General features: G+C 56.0%; 1 protein-coding gene across 1 annotated transcript in view; it reads left to right on the forward strand.

The window, feature by feature from the left end:
• The first annotated feature begins 829 nt into the window (after nucleotides 1-829).
• The window catches only part of UMODL1 (uromodulin like 1), a 61,017-nt gene continuing 40,183 nt past the window's right edge, over nucleotides 830-21,663 (forward strand). Inside the window, exons 1-6 of the mRNA XM_060149464.1 lie at nucleotides 830-905; nucleotides 4,360-4,602; nucleotides 11,736-11,897; nucleotides 12,664-12,785; nucleotides 15,427-15,613; nucleotides 17,285-17,425. Of these exons, the coding sequence (XP_060005447.1) occupies nucleotides 830-905; nucleotides 4,360-4,602; nucleotides 11,736-11,897; nucleotides 12,664-12,785; nucleotides 15,427-15,613; nucleotides 17,285-17,425 (931 nt within the window). The remainder of the gene's footprint in view (nucleotides 906-4,359; nucleotides 4,603-11,735; nucleotides 11,898-12,663; nucleotides 12,786-15,426; nucleotides 15,614-17,284; nucleotides 17,426-21,663) is intronic.

The following is a 21,663-nucleotide window of genomic DNA, read 5'->3' on the forward strand; positions in this document are numbered from 1 at the left end:
TCAGCTATCATTCTGTCATCCCTCACCGTGGTGTAGTCCTCTGGTCCTTTCTGGGTTGGGCCCAATTTTACAGAATCATAGAGTTGTTGTCTTTTGGGGACAGAACTGTATGAGGTGCTGTTCTGATTTCACATGATGAGGTGCCGTTTCCACGCCGCTAAACGTCTTCATGGGGAGCACATCTGGGTGATGCCACATCCAGATGCTCTATAACAACTTACTCTCCCCTCCTCCCCCAAAGGCTCACTTCCACGCTTTGCCGGTTTAAATTCTAGCAAGTAATAAACATCTGAGACTGCAGCTTCATGGCCCTCAGAGCAAGCCTCGGGAAGGGATCACTGGGTCATAGGAACGTTTTTACGGCTTTTGATCTGTTTTGTCCAATTGTGTGAAGGATGCTTTTCTGAATCTGATGCACCACTTTGATTTGCTGGTGTTTTCTGCTGCCAGTTTGGGACGATAAGGTAAGAGAATACTTTGGACTTGATGGAGGGAGTCAGATTCGGGTCTGAAATGTGTTTTCTGCGTAACAACGAGATGGGACCCAGAGATGCAGCCTGGCAGTTGGGTACTCACCTTTCCTGAAAGATGCCATCTGCCTGGAGGGAGAATGGGCTGTGACACGCAGGTGCCCCGAGGGACACTGCTGCGGCTGTGGTGGGTGTTAACGAGCAGGCATAAGGGAACGCTCCCGGCGAGCGCATCCTCTGAAGCCACTGCCACTGTCGGCGGCGCAGGGAAGGGAAGGGCCCTTTCTCTGGGTCCAGGTGGCCCAGGCCCCTTTGTGCTGCCGCTCGGAAGAGGCCAGAGCCACTGCCACCGCCCGACCATGCTCAGGACCCTTGTGCCGGCGCTGCTGGCTCTGGTCACCGCCGTGGGCCCGAGCCAGGCCAGTGGCTTCACAGGTGAGGGGTCCGGGCTCTGTGCGGGGATGGCGGAGGGGTGATGGGCTACCTGGGAGTGGGCCCCTTGAAGACGGCAGCCCTGCCTGCTGGGCAGGCAGAGATGCACCTGCTTTGAGAGGCTGGGTCTGCCCCTTCTTGGCCATACTTTTTCATAACCACAAAAGAGGTGGTGGGAATGCTTCCAAATAACCTGGGGCTTGGTGGGGTTCAAGTGTGGATTCTGAGTCAGTGGGTCTGGGAGGGGCCCGGAACTCTGCATTTCTGCCTGGGGTACAGATGTTACAGGCCCGCTGGCCACGCTGAGAGTAACACATTCCTGGAGAGTCAGAATCGAACCCTCTGGAACCACAGCCCGTTAGTCTTCAACTTACAGATAAGGAGAGGGAGACCCAGAGTGGCCAGGGCCACAAAGCCGGCCGAGGGCAAGGTTTCCACCAGGGCTACCCCTGCCTTTGACCCCGGCTCAGACCTCCTTTGCCCGCCAGAGAGCGGGGATCATGAAGTGGGGCTTCCCGCTCACCTTGGGCTCTGCCAGCCCCGTTTCCTCAGCAAGTGGGGATGCAAGTGGCCCACGGGGACCTGAGGGACCAAGCACATGTCCAAGGCCCTTGAGAGACACGTGTCAGCTGCTAAAAACACGTTGGATTTCTGAAGCCCCAGATTTCAGAGAATTGAGATTGCAAACCTTTTACATCATTTTCCTATAGAAATGCATCTTATTCCGTTGGGAATTCAAACAGAGCCATTCTGTTTCTACCATCGACTTCAGTTTTGTACTAATTTAAACATTTTTCACCCATGGGCAGGATTCTGTGATTTTTTTTTCTAATGAATTGTGATTAAAAAAAAACCAACTTGATATTTCCTTTGGAATGACTACTACGCAAACCATACTCAGTGGCAGAACGAATGGGAATGTCTGGAAGCCAGAGGAGGCCTTAGGACGCATTTCATGTGCGGGAGGACCCCGGCAGGAGCGCTAGGTGGTCCGTCAGGGCAGCACGTCTCTTTGCCCCCAGGTACCACATGCTCCGGTACAGGCACGATTTCATTTAATTCTCCTACAACCTCAGGCACAGCTATGATTCTACAAATGACAAGGCTGGGGCACTGAGAGGGCAGGAAATGTGCTTAGAATCACACGGCTGGTATTAGTGAAGCTGGTGTGACCGCAGTCCTGACCCCAGAACCCACCAGAGCATTAAGATTTTCTACCTCTGGGATTAGAACCCAGGGCCCCTGCCTCCTGTGCTCCTGAAAGGATTTGTCGAGCAGCAGGATCTGCTAAGCGGTTTCTACTGCGAGCTCGGCCAAGAAGCCAGGCCTGGGGAGGCCTTGGTGGCCTCTCACAGAATGGGAAAAACAAAACATGGAGATCCAGTGCAGTTTCACTTGGAAGGAGGAGTGTGTGCGCGTGCACGTGCGCGCACGTGTGCGTGTTCTCGCGAACACATGCAAGGCGCCATCGCTCAACTAGTGACCGCGTTTCACTGTGGCGTCTTCTCCAGCCCCTCATCCCAGTCACCTCTAAGCTCTGGCTTCGGAAGCCGCCTTCTCCTGCCCTACCCCATGCAGCCAAGGGCCTCTTACTCCCTCCCAAAGCTTCCTGGGACCCGCCCTTTGGTGAATACAGGTCGGGTCTACTCCCAGAGGCCCTGCCACCCCAGGGGAGGCCACCACGTGGCTTGGGAGTGGGCTTGCTCTGGGGCAGTGGGCTTCGGCACCCGATTCTGCCCAGAGTAAGGCTGCAGGCTCTCCCAGCAGCCTGGGCGTGAGGGCTGGCTTGGCCCCATTTCTTCCTGGGGGTCACCGGCCCCCAAGTCTCGCTTTCTGCATGCTTGTAGGTGACCCTGAGGCCAAAGGTGGAACTCTTCAGGGGTGCTGTCCTGGGGATGAGGATGAAGATGATTTCTCCTGCCCCCCCTGAGTTTCGCCCCAGAAATCCACCTTCTCACTGAAGGGTTTACACTGCAACATGGAGCCCCTATCCAGCGGCTGTACAGTCTCCTAAAGCTTAGAGCTCAGAGCTTGAGTATCTGAAAACGTGAATTACATTCAAAGCATTCATTCATCCTTCACTGACAGCCCAGGAACGCAGCAAGTCCCACGCTGGCCGCAGACGTGGGAGGCACCCCACGGCCCTCCTGTCAGATCCCTGGGGGTGCCTCAGCAAAGCCCCACAGACTGGGGGGCTTAGTGGTAGAGATTTATTTCTTCACAGTCTGGAGGCCAGAGGTTCAAGGTCAAGGTGTTGGCAGGGTTGGTTCCTCCTGAGGCTGGGAGGGAGAATCTGTCCCCGACACACCTCTCCGCAGCTTCTGATGGTTTGTGTTGCTGCCAATTTTAGGGACCCCTGGCTTGTAGCTGCATCACCTGACCTATGCCTTCATCTCCTATTGCATCTCCCTGTGTGCATTCCTGTCTCTGTGTCCAAATTTTCCCTCTCATAAGGATGCCAGTCGTACTGGATCAGGGGCCATCCTACACCAATATCACCTCATCTTAACTAATTACGTCTGCAAAAACCCTTTTTCCGAGTACAGTCACATTCTGTGGTACTGAGGTTTAGAACTTCAACTTATGAATTTGGGATGGGACATATTTCAGCCCTCACGCGGTCCCTGCTCTATGAGGCAACAGAGGCTCCCCGGGCAGATGGGACACCCCAGGACCCAGTGGCAGGTGGTCCACGACACAGGGGTCTGAGGCTGATGAAGGTAGTAGGTGATACGGGGTCTCGAGAACCAAGTGACAATCCTGATAAAGGCCATGGACATCTGTGCCCAGGAACCAGGCTCCAGGTGAGAGACACCTAGGCCAGCTGGATGTCCCACCTCGGGCACTGTGTCCTCACTCCCGCTGACCACAGCAACTGTCGGACTGAACTTTACCATCTATGAACTTCTCACATGTATTTGACTTGTGTGTTTATCTTTCATCTCATTCCAAAAAAATGGTGTCACTGCCATCGTGCCCAGCACTTAGTGGGCCTTTACTATGTATTCACTGAGGGAACCGCTGTGTATTCACGTCGCACGTGACAGCCCTTGTTGCGGAGGTACGAGGTGTGCGCAGGGCTCTCTAGCCCGCAGAGTCAGAGAACACGCAGCAGAGCCCAGGACAAGAGCCCCAGAAGCTTGGTTTCTCTGTGTCCCCTTATGTGTACCGTCAGGCCCCTGGGTGTGGGGAGCCGGGGTCGGGCTGGGGTGGCATCTCCTGCTCTGTGGGGGAGGACTGCTTAGCCAGCAGGTGTCATGCTGCCTCCCTTGAGTCTATGCTACTGCATCACCTTCTCGGATACGGGCTGGTGGGAAGATCCCAAGGGGTCCGCCGTGTGCGGGTGTCTTGTTTCACCTGCTCTTGCAGAAGCAGAGGACTTGCAGAGAACCCCTCAGATTGGTTTGATTCTGGCATTTTCTCCTCTTGTTTCTCCATCATCCTCCCTCCCTCGTAGAAAAAGGCCTCTCCCTGCTGAGCTACCAGCTGTGCAACTACAGTGTGAGCCAGCACGTCCAGAGCGTGGAGGCAGTGCACACATCCCGCCTGACCTACGTTCCCTGCGGCTGGTGGGTCCCCTGGCGGCGCTGCCCCAAGACCGTCTACCGGACCCAGTACCTGGTGGTGGAGGTTCCTAAGCGGAGGAACGTGACCGACTGCTGCGAAGGCTATGAGCAGCTGGGCCTCTACTGCGTCCTGCGTGAGTCCTGCCCCGTCCTGGGATAGTCACTGTTCACGCCCCCTGGCCCTGAACTGACTAGAACACGGGTCCTCAGCCTCAGGTGTGCATCAGGGTCACCCATAGGGCCAGTCTAAGCACGGGTCACTGGCCTCACCCCGGATTTCAGGCCCGGGGGGCAGGGGTGAAGTACGAGTTCCCAGGTGATGGTGATGCTACTGGCCCAAGCCCCCCTCTGGGAGCCTCTGTTTCGGGTGGTGGCTCTCAGACCTGGCTGCACACCGAAGTCCCCGGGGCAGCTTCAGTAACGAGGACGCCTGGGTCCCCCTTCAGACACTCTGATGGACTCAGTCTGGGGCGTAGCTTGGGGGCCCTGGGATATTTCTTAAAGCTCCCCCAGCCATTCTAACAGGCAGCTGAGTTTGAGAACAGCATTGCGATCTCTTCTGTGATGGCAGCCAGCCTTGTCGTTCTAAAGGCTGTGAGACCCTAGCCTGAGCCCCAATCTCTGAAAGAGATAGAAAGGGTCCCCTAGCTGTCCAGAGCTCCCAAGGCCTCTTACTCCCTCTGCGTGGTTCAAAAGATGCTGGGGCGGCGACCAGCCATGCTGAGGCTGTCCCAGGCTCGTCTGAGGCCGGGCGGACGGGGCTGTGTGGCGTTCAGGGCTCAGCCTCTTGACACGGAGGGAACTTTCCAGAAGGCCTCTTCCGGGGGCCAGGGTGCAGGCGTGTGCTTGTGTGAATATGTAGGGGGGTGGCGGTGATCGTTTGAATCAGTTTCAGAGCTGAGATGAGTTTCTGAACAGGCAGGAGGCCTGCCTACACCCGCCCCCGTGGTGGAGGGGAAGTGGGAAGGGTGGCAATAGGGCACCCTGAGACGTGAGGCTGCCTCCTCCGAAATGCAGAGAGCACCAGCTCGCGGGGTGTGGGAGCGGCTCCCGTGACCCGTCCATCCCCGGGGCCCCGGGCAGCAGGACAGCCGCAGGCTCGGGCGTGGACACGGCACACCAGGAGCGCCAGCCCTCCAGCCCTAGGGGCTAGCAGATGTAGAGTCTTGGGTCCCTCAGAGCCTGCAGACGGGCTGGACCTGCAGTTATCCTGAGTGCATCTCCCTCAGCCTCCAAAGCCCGCAGAGGATGGGGTGGCTGACATGTGCACTCATGCAGCTCAGAGGGCCAGGCCCCGAGATGACCGGACCGCTCAGCGTTGAGCAGGTCACAGGAACACACCTCTTCTGGGAGTGTTAAAACGACACCGTAGCCACCAATGCTGCCACCACCAATAAACACCAGGAGGGGCCAGCTGGCCTCAGGTCCGCGGCTGGGTGCTTGCTGTGTATTCCCGCTGGTTCCCTGAAGGGACACCTGCAGGGGCGGTGCTGGGTCTGAGGAGTCCCTTCCCATGGTGACCACGGCTCTCTGTCTGCCGTCCCTGCCTCCAAGGGCCCCATGCACAGCGGGAGCTGCCCCTGCCCTGGGAGCACGCTCTTCTGGGGCTGGGGGTCCCGGGTCGGGGAGGCCTCAGCTGGGGCACACGGCGCTTGGGTTGGAGCATCAGATCCTGGTAGAAGGAGGGGGCCCCACCCTAGCCCGCCCGCCTTCCCCCACAGAGGCCACACTCTCCCCACCTGCTGTCGGTCTGTCGTGGGGCTGGTGAGGTCACAGGTTCAGAGGGCCAGAGGGGCCCCCAGGAAAGGCTGAGCCCCCCAGCCCCGCCCAGCCTGAGCAGTCACCTGTCTGTGCGGCCTGCTGCCCTCCCCCCAGGAGAGAAGGCGGGAGGCACCTGCTTTCTGGGAAGCAGGGATACAAGCTCATCTTGCTTCCCAGCAAACCAGCCTCCCGTGGGACTCAGCCCCACTTTTAAAGTGTTAGCGCCTTTAAACAGGGGCTCGCCAGGCAGGAGAGGCCCAGAACATTCTAGCTAGAGTCCCGTGGGCAGATCTGCTCTGGGGAAGCGCAGGTCATGGGGCTGCCGGTGTTTGGCGGGGGGCGAGGGTGGGAGGCGCTGGGGGCAAGGGGAAGACTCACCCTGAAGGCCCCCAGGCCCAGCAGAGGGGGCTGAATTGGGGTGGGGTGGGGTCCACAGTCCCCCCCGTGCCTTGGAAGGGTCACTCTGGAAGCAGCGTGGAGAGGACGCAGGCAGGATCCCAGAAGGAAGGAGAAGAGAGAGGAAAAGGGGCCTGTGAAAGCCAGTGGGAGATTCCTGGTCGCTACGGGATGGGAGCAGACGGGGACACAGACCTGGGGAGGCGGGTGACTTGAAGCCCTGTCGTATTTAGTTGGTGACGTTTGAGGAAGGGGCTGTGGCGCGCGTGGGAGGGGCACAGTGAGGAGGAACGTCCAGGCACAGGGCCCACTGGACACCTGCTCGGGCAGGTCCCGGCTTGCTGCCTGGGCCCCGCTTGACACCGCAGCTGCTGCGGGGCTGCCCTGTGACCGCCGGGGAGAGCATGGGGGGCTGCAGCACTTGTTCCTGCAGCTTGGGAGGCCCCCAGTGAGCCTCGGTCTCCCCCACCTCCGAGCTCAGGGACACCACGTGGGCAGCTAGAAGGTGCCTGGTGGGAAGTATTACACCACGGGCACCAGCAGCTCAGCTTTCTCCACACCTGCCTGGCTCCTCGGATCAAAGCTGGTGCAGAGGTGCCTCACGACGGCTTGGCTCTCTGGAACCAGAAGTGAGAGGTCCCTGTAAGTGATGCTCTGAGACCCACTGGTTGATTGGCACAGAGGAGCCTGGGGCCACAGCCCGGATGTGGCAGCCTGGGCACCTGGGGCGGAGAGGCAGGCAGAAGGCACTCGCCTCCGGGCCGCCCGGGGCTGGGGTTTCTCATGTCTCGGCAACCTCAGCTCAGCGGTCTCATCCCCGGCAGCAGTGAAACCTCAGCTTTCCTTTCTTCTCTCTCTTCCCACTCAACAGTCAAGAACCCAAAAAAGGGAAGAGCATTATGTGAGAAGAGAACACGTGATTTTTTTTTTCAGTCTCAATGCCTTTTTCAATTTTTTTAAGTTCCACATTTGGAAGGCCATGATATAAGTCATATATGATCTTAGCTGTGGGAAGGCCATGATAAGCCATACATGATCTTAGTTGTGGGAAGGCCATGATAAGCCATATATGATCTTAGTTAAGTGTATTTTTACAGTACAAAAACGAATACACAAGCAACGTAGAAAATTTGGAAACAAAGAAAAGGGAAATTGCCCATAAGTCTGCCCTCCCCCCGCCCCCCCAAACAACCCCCCTCCCGCAACAATGACCACGGTTAACATTTTCTTCTAGTCTCATTCAGGGAAGACCTTTTACAGAAGGGTGGTCACCCTGTTGGAGATGTTTTGCAGCACACTTGTACCCCTTGGCAATTTATCTGGAACTCTTCCGAGCCCATAAATCGTGTTCTCCAGCGTGATTTAATGCCCACAAGGCACCGCATCACACGAATGGGTCAGCACTGAGCAATCTGCTACCACTTAGCATCTAGTGGTTTCCAATTTCTGGTTCTTATAAATAACGCTGCGATGAGTTTCATCTGGTGCAAACACTGCTGCACAAAAGTTGGAATATTTAGTCAGGATGGATTCCTCAGAACTGAGCATCTCAGTGGGCACTCACCACCTGCTGCGACGCCCCTGTTCCCGCATGGTCCGTCTCCTCCGCACGCCCTTCTGCACGGCAAGCCCAGGACCCCGCTGGACCCGGAGCCTACCCCAAACTTCCCTTCTCCCAGGCTGATGGCCAGGGCCCCTTTGAGGAAAGAGAATTCCGAGGAAGGGTTATTATCTGATTATTCCAGAGCGATCCGATTCCCCAGCCCTAGAGAGTCCTGGGCTGTGACTCAGACAGAAATCTCCGCCTTATCTCATGAACCGTGACTCACCTGGGGTTGCCAGGCGCTGGGCAGTCCTGGGTCATTTTTTGTGTCGAGTTAGGGAAGGAGAGGAGGATTTTTGACTTTCTACCAAGTTGGAACCATTTACTGTTCTCTCTGGCTCTCCGTAAGCCGGCCAGCCCTGAGGGATGGAGGGAGTTTCCCAGCAGCCTCCATATTAAGACGAACTTTAACTCGAAAGCACTTCTGTTGTGATCAGGTCACTGTTTTTGGAAGCCCGTTTCTCCTGGTGGCTATTTTCCTTTCATTTAGATAAATCTCTTGGTTTAGAATAGTTTTCAATTTCCAGACAAAGATTTGCAAAGACAGTAGAGAGAGTCCCCCTTCACCCCTCTCCCAGGGTCCCCAATGTTAGCTCTTACGTTACCAGGGAGCATTTTCCCCAATAAGGACCAACGTGGTGCATTACTGCTTAATTCTACTCCACACTTTACTTGGATTTCCCTTTTTTCCCCCTAATGTCATTTTTCAGTCCCAGGAGCCCATGATACATTTAATCTCATGTTTCTTAACCGCCAGGCAGGAGAGGCCCAGAACATTCTAGCTAGAGTCCCGTGGGCAGAGGGACTGCCAACCGAGGCAGCTCGTTTTCACAATGGGAGAGAAAGCAACGTGCTCCCGATCCTTGGCGGGTGGCCCTCCGGGGGTCTCGGCATTTCCATCCCAGCACAGCCTCTCTCGGGCTGCACCAAAGCTGTCCCTGCATGGCCGCTTCTCCAGGACGTCAGACATCGGAATAGCCACCGGGGCAACTAGGAAGTGAGGAGGGGGCCGAGGACAGCGTGGAGAGGAGAACGCGCTTGACAGTGACCGCCGAGCCCAGGCTCAGCTTCCGCGAGGAGAGAGCTGATGGGGCCCCACGCAGCTGCCTTGGGGATGTGTTCCCAGCAGGAGGGGCCGCCACCTTCTTTCTGGCTGTGGAGAACCCTGCAGAGACTCTGGAGAGCCCCAGGGGACCACCCTTAGGACCCCGGCCCCTCGGCCCTTCCTTTCCACCTGGCGGCCCCACGCATCCTCCCGAGGGGCTGGCCCTCCCCAGCTCTGAGGGCGCGTTTCCAGAGCACGGCTGTCACGCCTTCGCTGACTGCCCTGGAGTTTGGGGAGCCCAGAGTGGCTCTCCTGAATGTCACGTAGGACACAGAGCTTTACGTGGACCTGGGCAGGAGGCAGATGGGTTTGAGTGACACCCAGTCGGGCCTGGAGCCCTCGTCCCCGGGTGGGTGGGCGGAGCTCACACAGGCCCTTCCTCGGACGCTGGTGCTGGGGTCTTGCCTTCCTTGTGCTCCCTCCCTGCTGCCCTCAGCCCCCGGACGCTCATGGCTGCCCAGCTTCCTGCATCCCATGCTGCCCTGAGCTCCATCCACTGCTGGGCCTGCACAGACCCGGCAGGGGGGTCAGCCCTGCCGCGCCCGACGCCCAGCCACCGAGCGAGTGTCCGGCAGCATCAGCTGGTGCCCTGGCCGCCTCCCTGCAGAGAGCAGCACGCCCGCTTCCCCGGGGTTCCCGTTCTTCTCTCCCTCTCCTGTGCTTTCCTGTCCCCTGAATGTCAGCACCCTGGCTCCCGGCTAGTCCCCTAGGAGCCCCCGGATTCTCCGATAGTTCCTGCTCTTATCAGATCTCTGAAAGCTCTTTGCTTTAGAAGCCCATGCCTCCGCCAGCCCTCACCACACCTGGCTGCACATCCCCCGTCGTCTTTGCCTCCTGCAGGCTCCTGTCTGCATCGTCTGCCCCGAGCTGCGTCCCACCGAGCACGTTGTGAGTGCTGGCCCTGGAGGTGTGCAGACCACAGCCCCACTGATTGACCTCAGCGGACCTCCCGGGCATTGACCAGGGGAGGGGACAGGGCCTCGCTGCCCCCCATCTCCACGTGCGCCTCCAGAAAGCGCGCCACACTTCACATCCGCACGGCCAAATCCTGGCTCCACCCAAGGCCACTCTTCCTGCAGCTTCTCCTGGAAATGGTGCCAAGTGGATGCCCAGGCCTGAAGCCTTGGAACCATCTTGAAGCTTCTCTTTCTTTTACACCCTGTCCTGTCTGTCAGCACGTCCTGCGGGCACTTCCAGCTACAGACACTCAGGATCTGAGGCTTCCCGCTCGTTTCCACCCATCACCCTGGTCCGGCCTCCACCAGCTCTCGCCTGGACCATCACAATAGGCTCTGGACAGGCGCGCCTGGACCGTCACAATAGGCTCTCGACAGGCGCGGCTGCCAGAGCACAGCAGGGATTAGCAAGTCAGGCCGCCCGCAGGGAGGCTGTGGACGCAGGACAGGGAAGGGAAGGGGCAGAGGCAGGGGACGATTTCACGGCATTGGCCACGGGTCGGAAGGTGGTTTGGAAAACCCCAGGTACCTGGGGCTTTGCATGTGGGGTGCGGCAGCTCCAGCCCCCAAGGGCCACCTGAGGGTCCTAGGAGGTGGGGACGCAGCGCTTGGTAGAGCAGTGAGAGAGTCTGGGCAGGGCACCACAGCGTCCCCTTCACCACGGACCTGCCCCAACCCCCCAGGGCACCCACCTCACCACCGCGGGGGTCTTTCCGTGGCCCAGCCCACCTGCTCACCCACCGCGCCCTCACCAGCCCCGGGGACCTCCTTCTCACCTTTGGGGGGCCCAGCGCATTCCCACTTCCTGGGCCTCAAGCTACAGGCTGTCCCCCCAGTGCCCCGGCCCCTGCAGAGCCCCCTGTTCAGGGTGGCCTTCCCTGCCTACCTGCCCCTGGGCCCTGCTTCTTCCCCGCAGCTCTCACTCATCTGAGCTTTGGTAGGCCTGTCGGCATATTGGTCTCTGTCCGACATCTAAGTGTCCTGAGGCAGGGACTTTGCCTCAGGCCCACCGCTGGGTCACGGGTACCTTGCTTTGTGTCTGGCACATAGTAGGTGCTCAATAAATATTCAATGAGTGAGTGAGTGAGCTGTCGGGACACAGAGCAGCAAGGGGGCCTCTACGGGCGTGGTAGAGAGCCCTGTACATGGACTCCTGAGGCCTAGAGGAACAGGACGCCCGGGCCCCCAGCTTCCTGGGAGAAGCTGCCCTCCTCCCAGGAAAGACGGTCAGGCTACGTTAGAGTCAGAGCAAACGGCCTCGATGACTGCTCTGCAGGACAGGGCAAGGCCCTGCCCAGGCCTGGTGGTGGCCCTTGAGTGGGCTGCCCTGTGCGCCTCGGAACCGCAGACAGATCCCAGTGCCAGGAGGCATCCAGACACAGCGCCACGCAGGCCATCCGGGATTCCACAGCCAATAGCACTAATCGCTGCTCGCTTGTCCCCCAGCCCTGAATCGGTCTGAGGAGTTCGCATCTAGACCCGGCATCTGCCCGGCGGTGAGGCCAGAAGCGTCTACCTCGCCATGCACCCTGGATGCGGACTGTCCTGGTCTTCAGAAGTGCTGCCCTTCGTCGGGGGGCCCCCGCTGCTCGGCCCCTGCCCCCCGAGGTAGGGCTGAGGCCTGATCTGGGAGAAGGTGGGGGGAGGAGTGAGTTTCTGGTAGCAGCAGCCCGGGTTTGATGGGAAGCCTGCAGCCTGTGCACGGGCCCATTTCACTCATAAAATCGGCCACTGACCCCTCAGGGGGAGAAGTGTGCTCACAGCTGCCCTGAGGGGGTTAGACGTTCCTGGAAAAGCAGGGACCCCAGTTTCCCAAGATTGCCTGGGGAGGCCCTCAGAGCTCCCGGTGAGCTTGCTGGGAGCTGAGCTGTGTCAGAGCTGGGAGGTTTGGGACCGTCTGCTTGTGAAGCCCCACGGGGACCCGAAATCCTTCCCAGGCCCCCGTCTGGCAAGTCAGTGCAGGCCCCCAGGAGAAGAGGTGGTCAAGGTTCAGAGCCAGGGAAACACATATAAACTGTATATATATATAACGTGCAATATACGATACATTATAAAACATGAAGTATTAGTATAATATATATCTTATTAGCATAGTATAAAGTAATAGTATACATAATGTAAATATTATGTTACATATAATATATAATGATACTATTATACTGTATACATTATAGTATATATGTTATAAGTAATATACGTCATGTTATCTAATATACCTTGTGTACAATAGTACATTCTACGGTATAAATAGGACCATATATAGCATAAGAGCAGCGGGGGCAGGGGGGCGGAAGCGTGCCACCCCGTTCCCCAGGGGCCTCCTGTGGCCCCAGCCCGTCCTGGGCCTGAGGCTCATCCCTGTGCCCTCGGGCAGCTCCAGAGAGGAAGCTGGCGAGTTTCTGGTACAACGTGACCGTCCTGGTGAAGATGGACTTCACGGAGCTCCAGCAGGCGGACCCCAGGCTGCTGGATCACATGAGGCTTCTGCACTCCATGGTAGGTGTCGGGGTGTCGGGAGGGGTTCCACAGGAGACCCCAACCGACTGACTCTGAACCAAATGTGGATTCTCACTTAAAAACAGCTTGGGGCTTCCCTGGTGGCGCAGTGGTTGAGAGTCCCCCTGCCGATGCAGGGGACACGGGTTCGTGCCCCGGTCTGGGAAGATCCCACATGCTGCGGAGCGGCTGGGCCCGTGAGCCATGGCCGCTGAGCCTGCGCGTCCGGAGCCTGTGCTCCGTAACGGGAGAGGCCGCAACAGTGAGAGGCCCGCGTATCGCAAAAAAAAAAAAAACAAAAAAAAACCAGCTTGAAAGAGATACGATTTTTGTGCAATAAAATGCCCTCTCGGAAGGGTGCAGTTTGGTGTGTTTTGAGGTACGTGGCGTGCAAGCCCTACCCTATCACGACGTGAAGCAGGAAACTCCTCCTCTTTTCAGGGTCTGTTGCTTAAGGCCCGGGTGCAGCCTTCCCAGGCCCCAGAGCTGTGCCCTTGAGCACCTCTCTCACGCATCCCCGAGTTCTGGCTCCTGCTTTAGGGAAGTCCCAGGAGTTCTGGAAGGTGCTGAGATGGGGACCTCTAGACTGGGCTCCTCTGCCTTGGCACTGTCGATGTTTGGGGCTGCATGGCTCTGTCATGGGGCTGCCTGTCCCCACAGGGTTTCGCAGCAGGCCTGGCTCTACCCAAAAGAGGCCAGAAACGTGCCCGGCTGTGACAGCCAAAACTGTCTCTAGATGTGGCCACAGGCCCCCTGAGGGGCAAGGCCCGCACCTCACCCCCGGGAGGGAGCCCCAGCCTAGACACAGCTCATGCTTGCTGATGCCTCAGCAGCGCCTTGCAACCAGCAGGACGTCTTCACGCTCTGGGAGTCGCCCCACCCCCGCCCAGGTCCTGGGAGCCCGGCTGGGGGCAGGCACTGCTCACCACCACCTGACGGTGCCTGCCCAGGGTGGTGGTCTGACCTCAGGACCCGCCTCCCAGGTGAGTGCCCTGCAGTCACCCCACGCTGGGAAGGGCCCTGCATTTGTATAATGCTCTGCTGTTGCCTCTTGAAATGCTTAATAATTTTTGAACGAGGGGCTGCACGTTTCCTTCCGCACTGGACCCCTCACACTGTGTGCCTGGTCCTTCCTGACTGTCAGGTCCCGTAGACGTGGCCCCTGGGTCATGAAATCAGACCAGAGTTGGCCGGGGTGAGCCCAAAACAGATGGCACACACCCTCACCTTGCTCTGGGCTGTCCAGTAAAACGGCTTGAGAGGTACTCCCAAAGGTCACCTTGACCCAGAAGCCTCTTTAACTGTCCTAGCTAGAAGAGATTTTTGTCTTTTCTTAGCTGGGGATGCCTAGCTGGCCAGTAAGAACATGGCTCTGGAGCCAGACTGCATGGATTCAAATCCCAATACTGTCACTCATCAGCTGTGTGACCTTGCTCAAGTTACTTAACCTCTCTGTGCCTTAGATACCTACTCTATTAAACAGGAATAATCATAAGCCTACATGAGACAGTGGCTGTGAGGTTTAGACAGTACATTAAAAAGCTTAAAACGATGCTGGTCCACGTAGGTCCTGAGCTGCTGTGATTGTTGAGTTTTGAATGTTATTGTTCTCGTCACCCTTTGCCTCTTCATGTGTGAAGGTTTTGTTCCTCCCCTCAGGAGAGCCTGTCCACATGGGCTCCTGACTGCAGCAGGTGCTGGGCGCCCTAACTAAGGGGTTTGCACGAGGCCAGTGTTGACTTCCTGATCTGCCTCCCCCTGTGAAGGGTTTCAAGTCTGCTGAGGAGGGCGTGGGCTCCAGGGCCCCCAAAACACCTTTCTGGTTTCCAGGGGAGACTTGTGGGTTTGTTGGCAAATCCTGCTTCGGTGATGCCCTTCTGCCTGGTAGTCACGCTGTTTGCCTGTCTTCCCAAGGCAAATATCAATGCTACCTTGAGATTTCGGGATATTAGACTGGAACAAAAAGAATTCATATGAAATGAGAAAAGGGATCATTCAATTTCAGAAAATATCAGATGTGGTTTGACGTCCAGTTCCCCAATTCCAGACCTGATTCTCTGTTGTCAGCTGCAAGGGCGGGGACCGGTGGGGGGAACCTGGTTGACCGGTGTCTCTTCCTGGGGCTGCGGTAGCAGACCACACAGCAGAGGTCCGCTCCAGGCGTCTCCTTAGCTTCTCCCTGTGTCCTCACATTGTTTCCTCTGCCAGTGTCTGTCTGTGTCCAAACGTCTTCTTTGTGGAAGGACACCAGTCATCTTGGACCAAGGCCCACCCTAATGAGCTCATCTTAACTAACTACATCTGCAACGGCCCTATCTCCAAATAAGGTCACATTCTGAGGTTCTGGGGGATTAGGACTCCAACATGGGGATTTTTTTTTGGGAGGGGGACACAATTCAACCCCAAAGTATTTATAATCTGGTTTGCGAGACTTTATTGGAATGACAACAGAAATAAAAATATTGGAGAGAGTTTTTTGCTGCACAGGAGAATGGTGTGTGTGGTGTGTGTGTGTGTGTGTGTGTGTGTGTGTTGTGTGTGTGTTTGTGCAGTTAATTTTAACGTCCCTATGCCTCTGTCTCCCTGTCTGTCCGATGGGCGCGTCCTTCCACCACCTGATGCTCTGACTCTGGTTTCACAGGTCACCAGTGCCCTGCAGCCACTGGACACCGCTGTCCACCACTTGCACTCGGCCGGGGGGGACACCTCAATCACGGTGTCCCGGCTGCTGCTGGGTCTGCCACAGCCGGAGCCTGTGGCCCGCATCTCCGCGGCGCTGGACGGCGTGGTGAAACGCATCTATGAAGTGATTGACATCCGGGTGCAAGGTGCGGCTTCCCTTTGTTGTCCCCTTGGGGGCGGGGGCCGCCGGAGTGGGAGAATCATCCAGTGGGTGAGGGGCGGTCAGACCCACCTTTATCTCATCCCAGCCCAGAGTTGAAACTCCAAGTTCCGAAGCCAAGATTTTGAGAACTCGTTCTGTGCTAGCATCCCCTTCCCCTTCCCTCCTTGCGGCCTCCTCCTAAGCCTCTCACGTCCAGTTTCTCCTTCCATCCAGGTGGAGGCTGGAGAACAAATCCTAGAACAGCACACAAATAACCCATTTGCTCAGTTCTCGGGTTCCCATATTTCCTTGTGGCCTCTTTCCCACCCTCGCTAAGGACATCCTTACGTCTCGAAGGCTCTTAAAGCAGAGTTGGCACAAATCTGAGTTTGGTGCAGCAGATAGATGTGTTTCTGGAAGAAATTACCTGGCTTTTCTTTTCTTTTTTTTTTTCTGTCCATGTCAGGGTTTGGCAAACTTTCTGAAGAAGGCCAGATAGTAAATATTTTTGGCTGTGGGCCACATGGCCTGTTTCAACAGCTCAGCTTTGCAAAGTGGCATGAAAGTAACCTTGGACAGTCCGTGAGCAGACGGCTGGGCTCCAACAGCACTTTCCTTCCCGCTACAGAAGGCAGCTGGAGTTTGCTGCACCCTTAGGAGGATGGCTGCTCTCGTGAGGCAGCTCTTTCTATGCCGCTGAAGGTCACACAGAAAGACGCCAGGGTCTGGAGCCCAGGGAAAGCTCTAGTGATGGCCTTCCCTTCAACTCTACAAATGTTCTTGAAAACCAAACCGCACAGCGCCCTTAAACCAAGTGCTTGTCTCGTCCGTTCTGACAGGTTTCCGTCTGGAGACCCTAGAAACTCCCCAGCAGGTGAACAAGGAGGGGTTAGCTCACGAGGCAGCGAGAGAGAAGGCACGCGGCAGGGCCCGCGGGCGCGTCCGCGGGAGGGGGTCAGAGAGACTCCGTTATGGGGTGCAGCTCTGATCGGGTGGCTGAGGAGAGGGAGGGGTAAGGGAGTGGGGCTTGTTCTAGGTTGGATGCTGTCAGAAAGCAGAGGCAGTTCTGTGATTGGGTATTTCAATCAATCTCCTCCGCGGGGAGGGGTAACCAGCATGAAGACGAGCTAGGGTTAGTAAAGAAGGAACAGCCCCTCACTGCGGCCAAGAGAGCGGTCGGTGCTCGGTGGGTGACGGTGGCCTTTTTTTTCCGTCTGGCTTAGATAAAAGGGTGATATGGCCTTGCTCGGTCCTGGCGGCAGAGAAGCCTGGCTTCCTGTTCTGAGCAGGTGCACCTGCCCGACAGGAGAGGGCCAGGCCCCTTCTGCAGGTCAAGGGCTGCTCTGCCCTATTTCTCCATCCATACACTGCCGTCCACAGGATAGATGCTTGGGAAGGATGTCTGGACCTCATGATTTCAGACTCAACACAGCCCCAAAGTGATCTGCTCGGGCCACAGCGCCCACCCAAGCACATGGAGCTGTGCCTTGAGCCGTGGGCCAGCTGCCCCGGTGAAGAGGGTTGTGGCCGATGGGGCCTCTGAGGCAGGGCATCAAGAGGCCCCTGGGGACCGCAGCCCAAACCACTTCCTCAGCTTGTGCGATACACATCTAGAGGTTAATGGGAAGGACCGATGGCCCTGATGAGTATTCTCACCTGTTCTCCTTTCCCACAGACGTAGATGAATGTTCCTATGACGAACTCAACGCCTGCGCTGGGAGGGGACGGTGTCTAAACATGGAGGGCTCGTACCAGTGCCTCGGTCACCCGGAGTCGCCCACCTTGTCCCCCCAGAAGCTGGATGGCAGCTGTGAAGGTGAGCGACCGGGCTCTCCAGGTGGGGAAGGAAGGCCTTAAGGAAGCCTCAGTTGAGATGCAGACACACCTTATCCCCTTTGGCCTCTAGAGTTCTCTCTTCTTTCTGGAACCTGATTTATGGCTTTAACAACATTGTTACGGGAGTGCAAGGATAAGTCGCTCCCAGTCTCAGCACCGTGGCCAACTGTTTTTATTTTCTCCTGTTTCCTTCCAGTTTTTTTGTTTTTGACCTTATTTAAATCCTGCCACATATTCAATTTTGTATCTTGCTTTCTTCACTTCCCATTATGTCATGTAAAGGTTTCCAAGAAGCAACCTTGTCTTCATAATTACGATTTTCAATGCTCGAGTAACAGTGGTATGCTATAGCAGGGATGCAATGCTCTTAGCTATTTCCCTCGTGGGGGACTTGTATGTCACCTCCAACATTCCTCTCTGAACACTACAACTTTCGCTAGCATTGTGAAGTGGTTGGGGAGAACCTTGTTATAACTGAGTTGGAATAAATTAGTGATTTAATCCTCATGCTCTTTTCCCTTTAAGGGGAGAGGGGTGATTGAGTGGTGGCTATTCCTAGGGTCTCTGGAGTTTTAAAAATGCACCTACCAGCCCCACCTCTGCAGCCAGACTCGCCTGTCCTGTGCCCTGGGGGCTTTGTCCGATTAGAACTGTGCATCTCCTCTGTGCACGATGTACCCACAAAGCTTTGCACAGAATCCCAGCAGCCCGTCCTAGATCTCCTGCGCTGTGGCCTCAGAGGGGAGCAACCCGACCCGCCATGTGAACAGAAGTTTGGAATATACAGTTATTGACAATACTCTGCTCGGTTATCTGAGAAGACATCAGACTCTGTTCACAGGCAGGAGTGCTGCCAAACTGCCACGCTGACAGCTCAACATAAACAGGGAAAGCACACCACCCCGACCTCAGTTCCAACAGGGCAGAAAAGACAAAGCCGGTGTCTCCCGATCAGAAAGTTAGAGCGAATTCCAATCGCATATGGTGAAGGGAAACAGCACATGTTTTAAATTTAGAAGCTAATATAATAAATGAGCTATCTGCTGGAACGGGTAAGAGGTACAGACCCGTGGAAAATACAGCGCAAATTTCAGATGCTTTTCTTGTGAAATTAGTCACCCAGTTAATGACACACAGGGCAGCTGGATTCTTGCACAAGAAAACCCCTAAGAAATATTGCCCGGTTTGCACTTCATGTTCCAGGAACACGTTCTGCTTTTAGGATGGAGTGGAACTGTATTCAAGGGTCATCCTAACTCCCTCCGACATGGTCCCCTACCCAGCTGAAGACTGATAGCTATTCAGCTCCATAAAGAACCATCTTCTGAGGTGGCTGCTTGGTGAGGGCAGGGCCGCCGCTGGAGAGTCCACTAGGCTGCGAAGGATTACCGCTCAAGTTCACAAACCTGATCTATAGTCAGGTTTTCGACGACTGAATGCTCAGCATCTTGGCTCAAACGCCCAGTGTTTCTACCTTTACAAGGTTCAGGTGTCCAGCTGACAGGTCCAGGGCTTAAAGAGGAGCAGAGACTGACATGGGAGATCACGGGAAAGCCCACTGCCCCAGCAGCGCCCTTCCTGCCCCACCAGACACAGGGAAGGGCTGCCCGGAAGGAACAAAGGCCCAGACCCGTGGACACAGAGAATCTGACATGCTTCCCTCAGATCGGTGTCGACTCCTGAATTCAGGTTCACAGCCGCAGCCCGGGGAGGGCCGCAGGGCAGTGGCACCCAGGGATCACACCCGGTCAAGAATTGGGTCTATCTTCTGGGGCTGCATTTTCAGAGGGAGGGACGTTGCCAAGCCGAAGGGCAGTGACAGAAAGCGTCCTGGCCAATGAACTGAAATCCAAGTCAGAGGGAAGAAGGAAGGGTCAGGAAAGAAGCATTATTTCCGGCTTAGAGTATCTCAGGTTCTGTCCTCCAGAAGAGGGCTTAGCCTTGGTGTGTCAGAAGTTGGCTGATTTCACAGCAACACAAAGACCTTCCCAACAAGTTGTACCTTCTCACCAACAGCGGCCTTGAAAACTACTTAAAGACGCGTGGGTAGGTGGATTCATTTCCTGGGCCTGTGTAACAAAACGGCACACACTTGGGGGTTTAAGACAACAGAAGTTTATTCTCTCACGGTTCTGGAGGGCAGAAGCCCACCATCGTTATCACTGGGTTCAAGTCCAGGTGTCGGCAGGGCCAGGTTCCCTGCGGAGGCTGTAGGGGAGACCCTTCTTTGCCTCACCCTTCTTCTGAGGGCTGCACGAATCCCCTGGCTCGTGGCCACATCGCTCCCATCTTCAAGGCCAACGTCTTCAATCCTCTCTCTGTTCCCTTTGCACGTGGCCTTCTCTTCTGTGTGTGCGCGTGCATCCTCTCTCCCGACTCTCTCTTGTGATCGCATTTAAGCCCCACCTGGATCATCCAAGACAGTCTCTTCTTGAGATCCTTAACTTCATCAGACCTGCAAAGACCCTTTTTCCAAATAAGGTCACATTTCCAGGTTCCAGGGATTAGGAGCTGCTCTCTTTGGAGGTCATTACCCAGTCTATTGCCGGTGGTGGGACAGTTTAGGAGTGCAGCATGGGAACTTGGTCATGAGTGATTGGACGGCTTTGCCATTGACTCTCGACTTGACCTTTCTGGGCCTCAGTTTCGTCCTCTGTAAAACGGGATCATAGTACAGTAGAACCTATTACCTGGTATTGTTAGAAGGGCAGCTCTAAGTGTGTCACTGATGGCCTGGCTGGCAGCATGGTGCCTGTAGTGGGAGGGGGTGCCCATAGCGCCGTGGGTGTCCCCACAGCCCCGTGTCCCCACTGCTGCTACGACACTGGCCACGCTGGCTTGGACATCCCATGTGTGTGTCTGGCATCGCTGTGGACCTTAATCCATCCTTGTTTCCATCACTGTGCTGGATACCTAGTAGGTGCTCAGTAAATGTCAAACCGTATGAAATCGCCACTGTGGTTGGTCAAACACGGTTGGATCCGGACAATTGTAAACGTCTCAAGGTAATCAATTGGAGAAAGAGCTACACAAATGTTCGGCTGTAGCATTCTCTGCAGGGAGGACTTATTTCTATGGATGAGAGGGCCACACGCCCACAGCGCCTTAGCTGCAGGGACCATGGGCAGACGGCAGCTTCTGCAGATGCTTCTGAGGGTTTCATAGCCGTCGAAACCACCCTGTTGGTGGCTCCTTATCCCAGTGTTCTAGGGACCCTCTGGCGTCTTAATTTAAACAGTGAATATGTCTCCAGCCAGCCTGATACCCTCTCAGACTTCCTAAACGCCAGTCCCGGAGTTCTTTCCAACACCTAGGGGACCCTTCCTATTTTAATTCCCCTCAGCCTGGAGGCACTCGTGCTTGGCCCATAATACGGATTCGTTTGCCGTTCCACATCGAGTGATGCCTGAATGGCAACCAGGACGTGGGGTTGCAACCTTGTTGCGAGCTGCATGCGGCAACCAGGCCTCAGGCCTCGTTCTCAGCCTCACTGTCCTATTTGCCAGGTGTCGTGTGGCCACCTGCGGGATTGAAAGAATGTTGGGTGTTGTATGGTTTGCGTGAATCAGAACATTCAGTGCTTTTAGCAGATTTTTAGAAAAGTTGTAGCTTTTCCTTACTTTCTCAGTGACACGTTCCTGGGGACACAGACCGAAAAGTTACGTGGTTATTAGACCCCCAGAAGGTGATTGTCTTGATTTCATGGTCCCAGTGGCCGGGAGGTAGGGGTGAGACCCACGGTCTCAGGGCCTGAGCTGCTGTCCAGTCCTCAGCTGAAACAAAGGACAGTGTCATAAAGAATGAAAACCACCTGTGAGACAAAGGCACAGAAAAATACTGGACAATTCAGTGAAAAGGACAAACGCGTCTCCTTCAAAGCACACGCTACCTCTGCATGCAAGGAGAGTTTTCAGGAAGCTGCAAGAATTTAGATGGAGGGAGGGTTGGGTTCACCTGTCTCTCCAGCATCCACCAGTTTATATCCGTGCTTTGCGGGGACCTGCAGGGGCTCACGGTAGGGGAGCACATCCACAGGGCACTGCCATTTCTAAAGGGCAGCTCAGGGAGGACCCAGCAGGGCTGAGCTGCAGGATGAGGCTGGGTCACCAGTCTTGATCCTGAGCCTCTTGGCAGCCAAGGCAAAAAGGGAAATGGGTTGAATTGTGCCAATTTTAATTTTTACTGAAAGGAAGCGTACACATTTGTCGGAGAGACAAT

This window comes from Lagenorhynchus albirostris, chromosome 5 (genome assembly GCF_949774975.1).
Source record: "Lagenorhynchus albirostris chromosome 5, mLagAlb1.1, whole genome shotgun sequence".
In the NCBI taxonomy this organism is placed as follows: Eukaryota; Metazoa; Chordata; class Mammalia; order Artiodactyla; family Delphinidae; genus Lagenorhynchus; species Lagenorhynchus albirostris.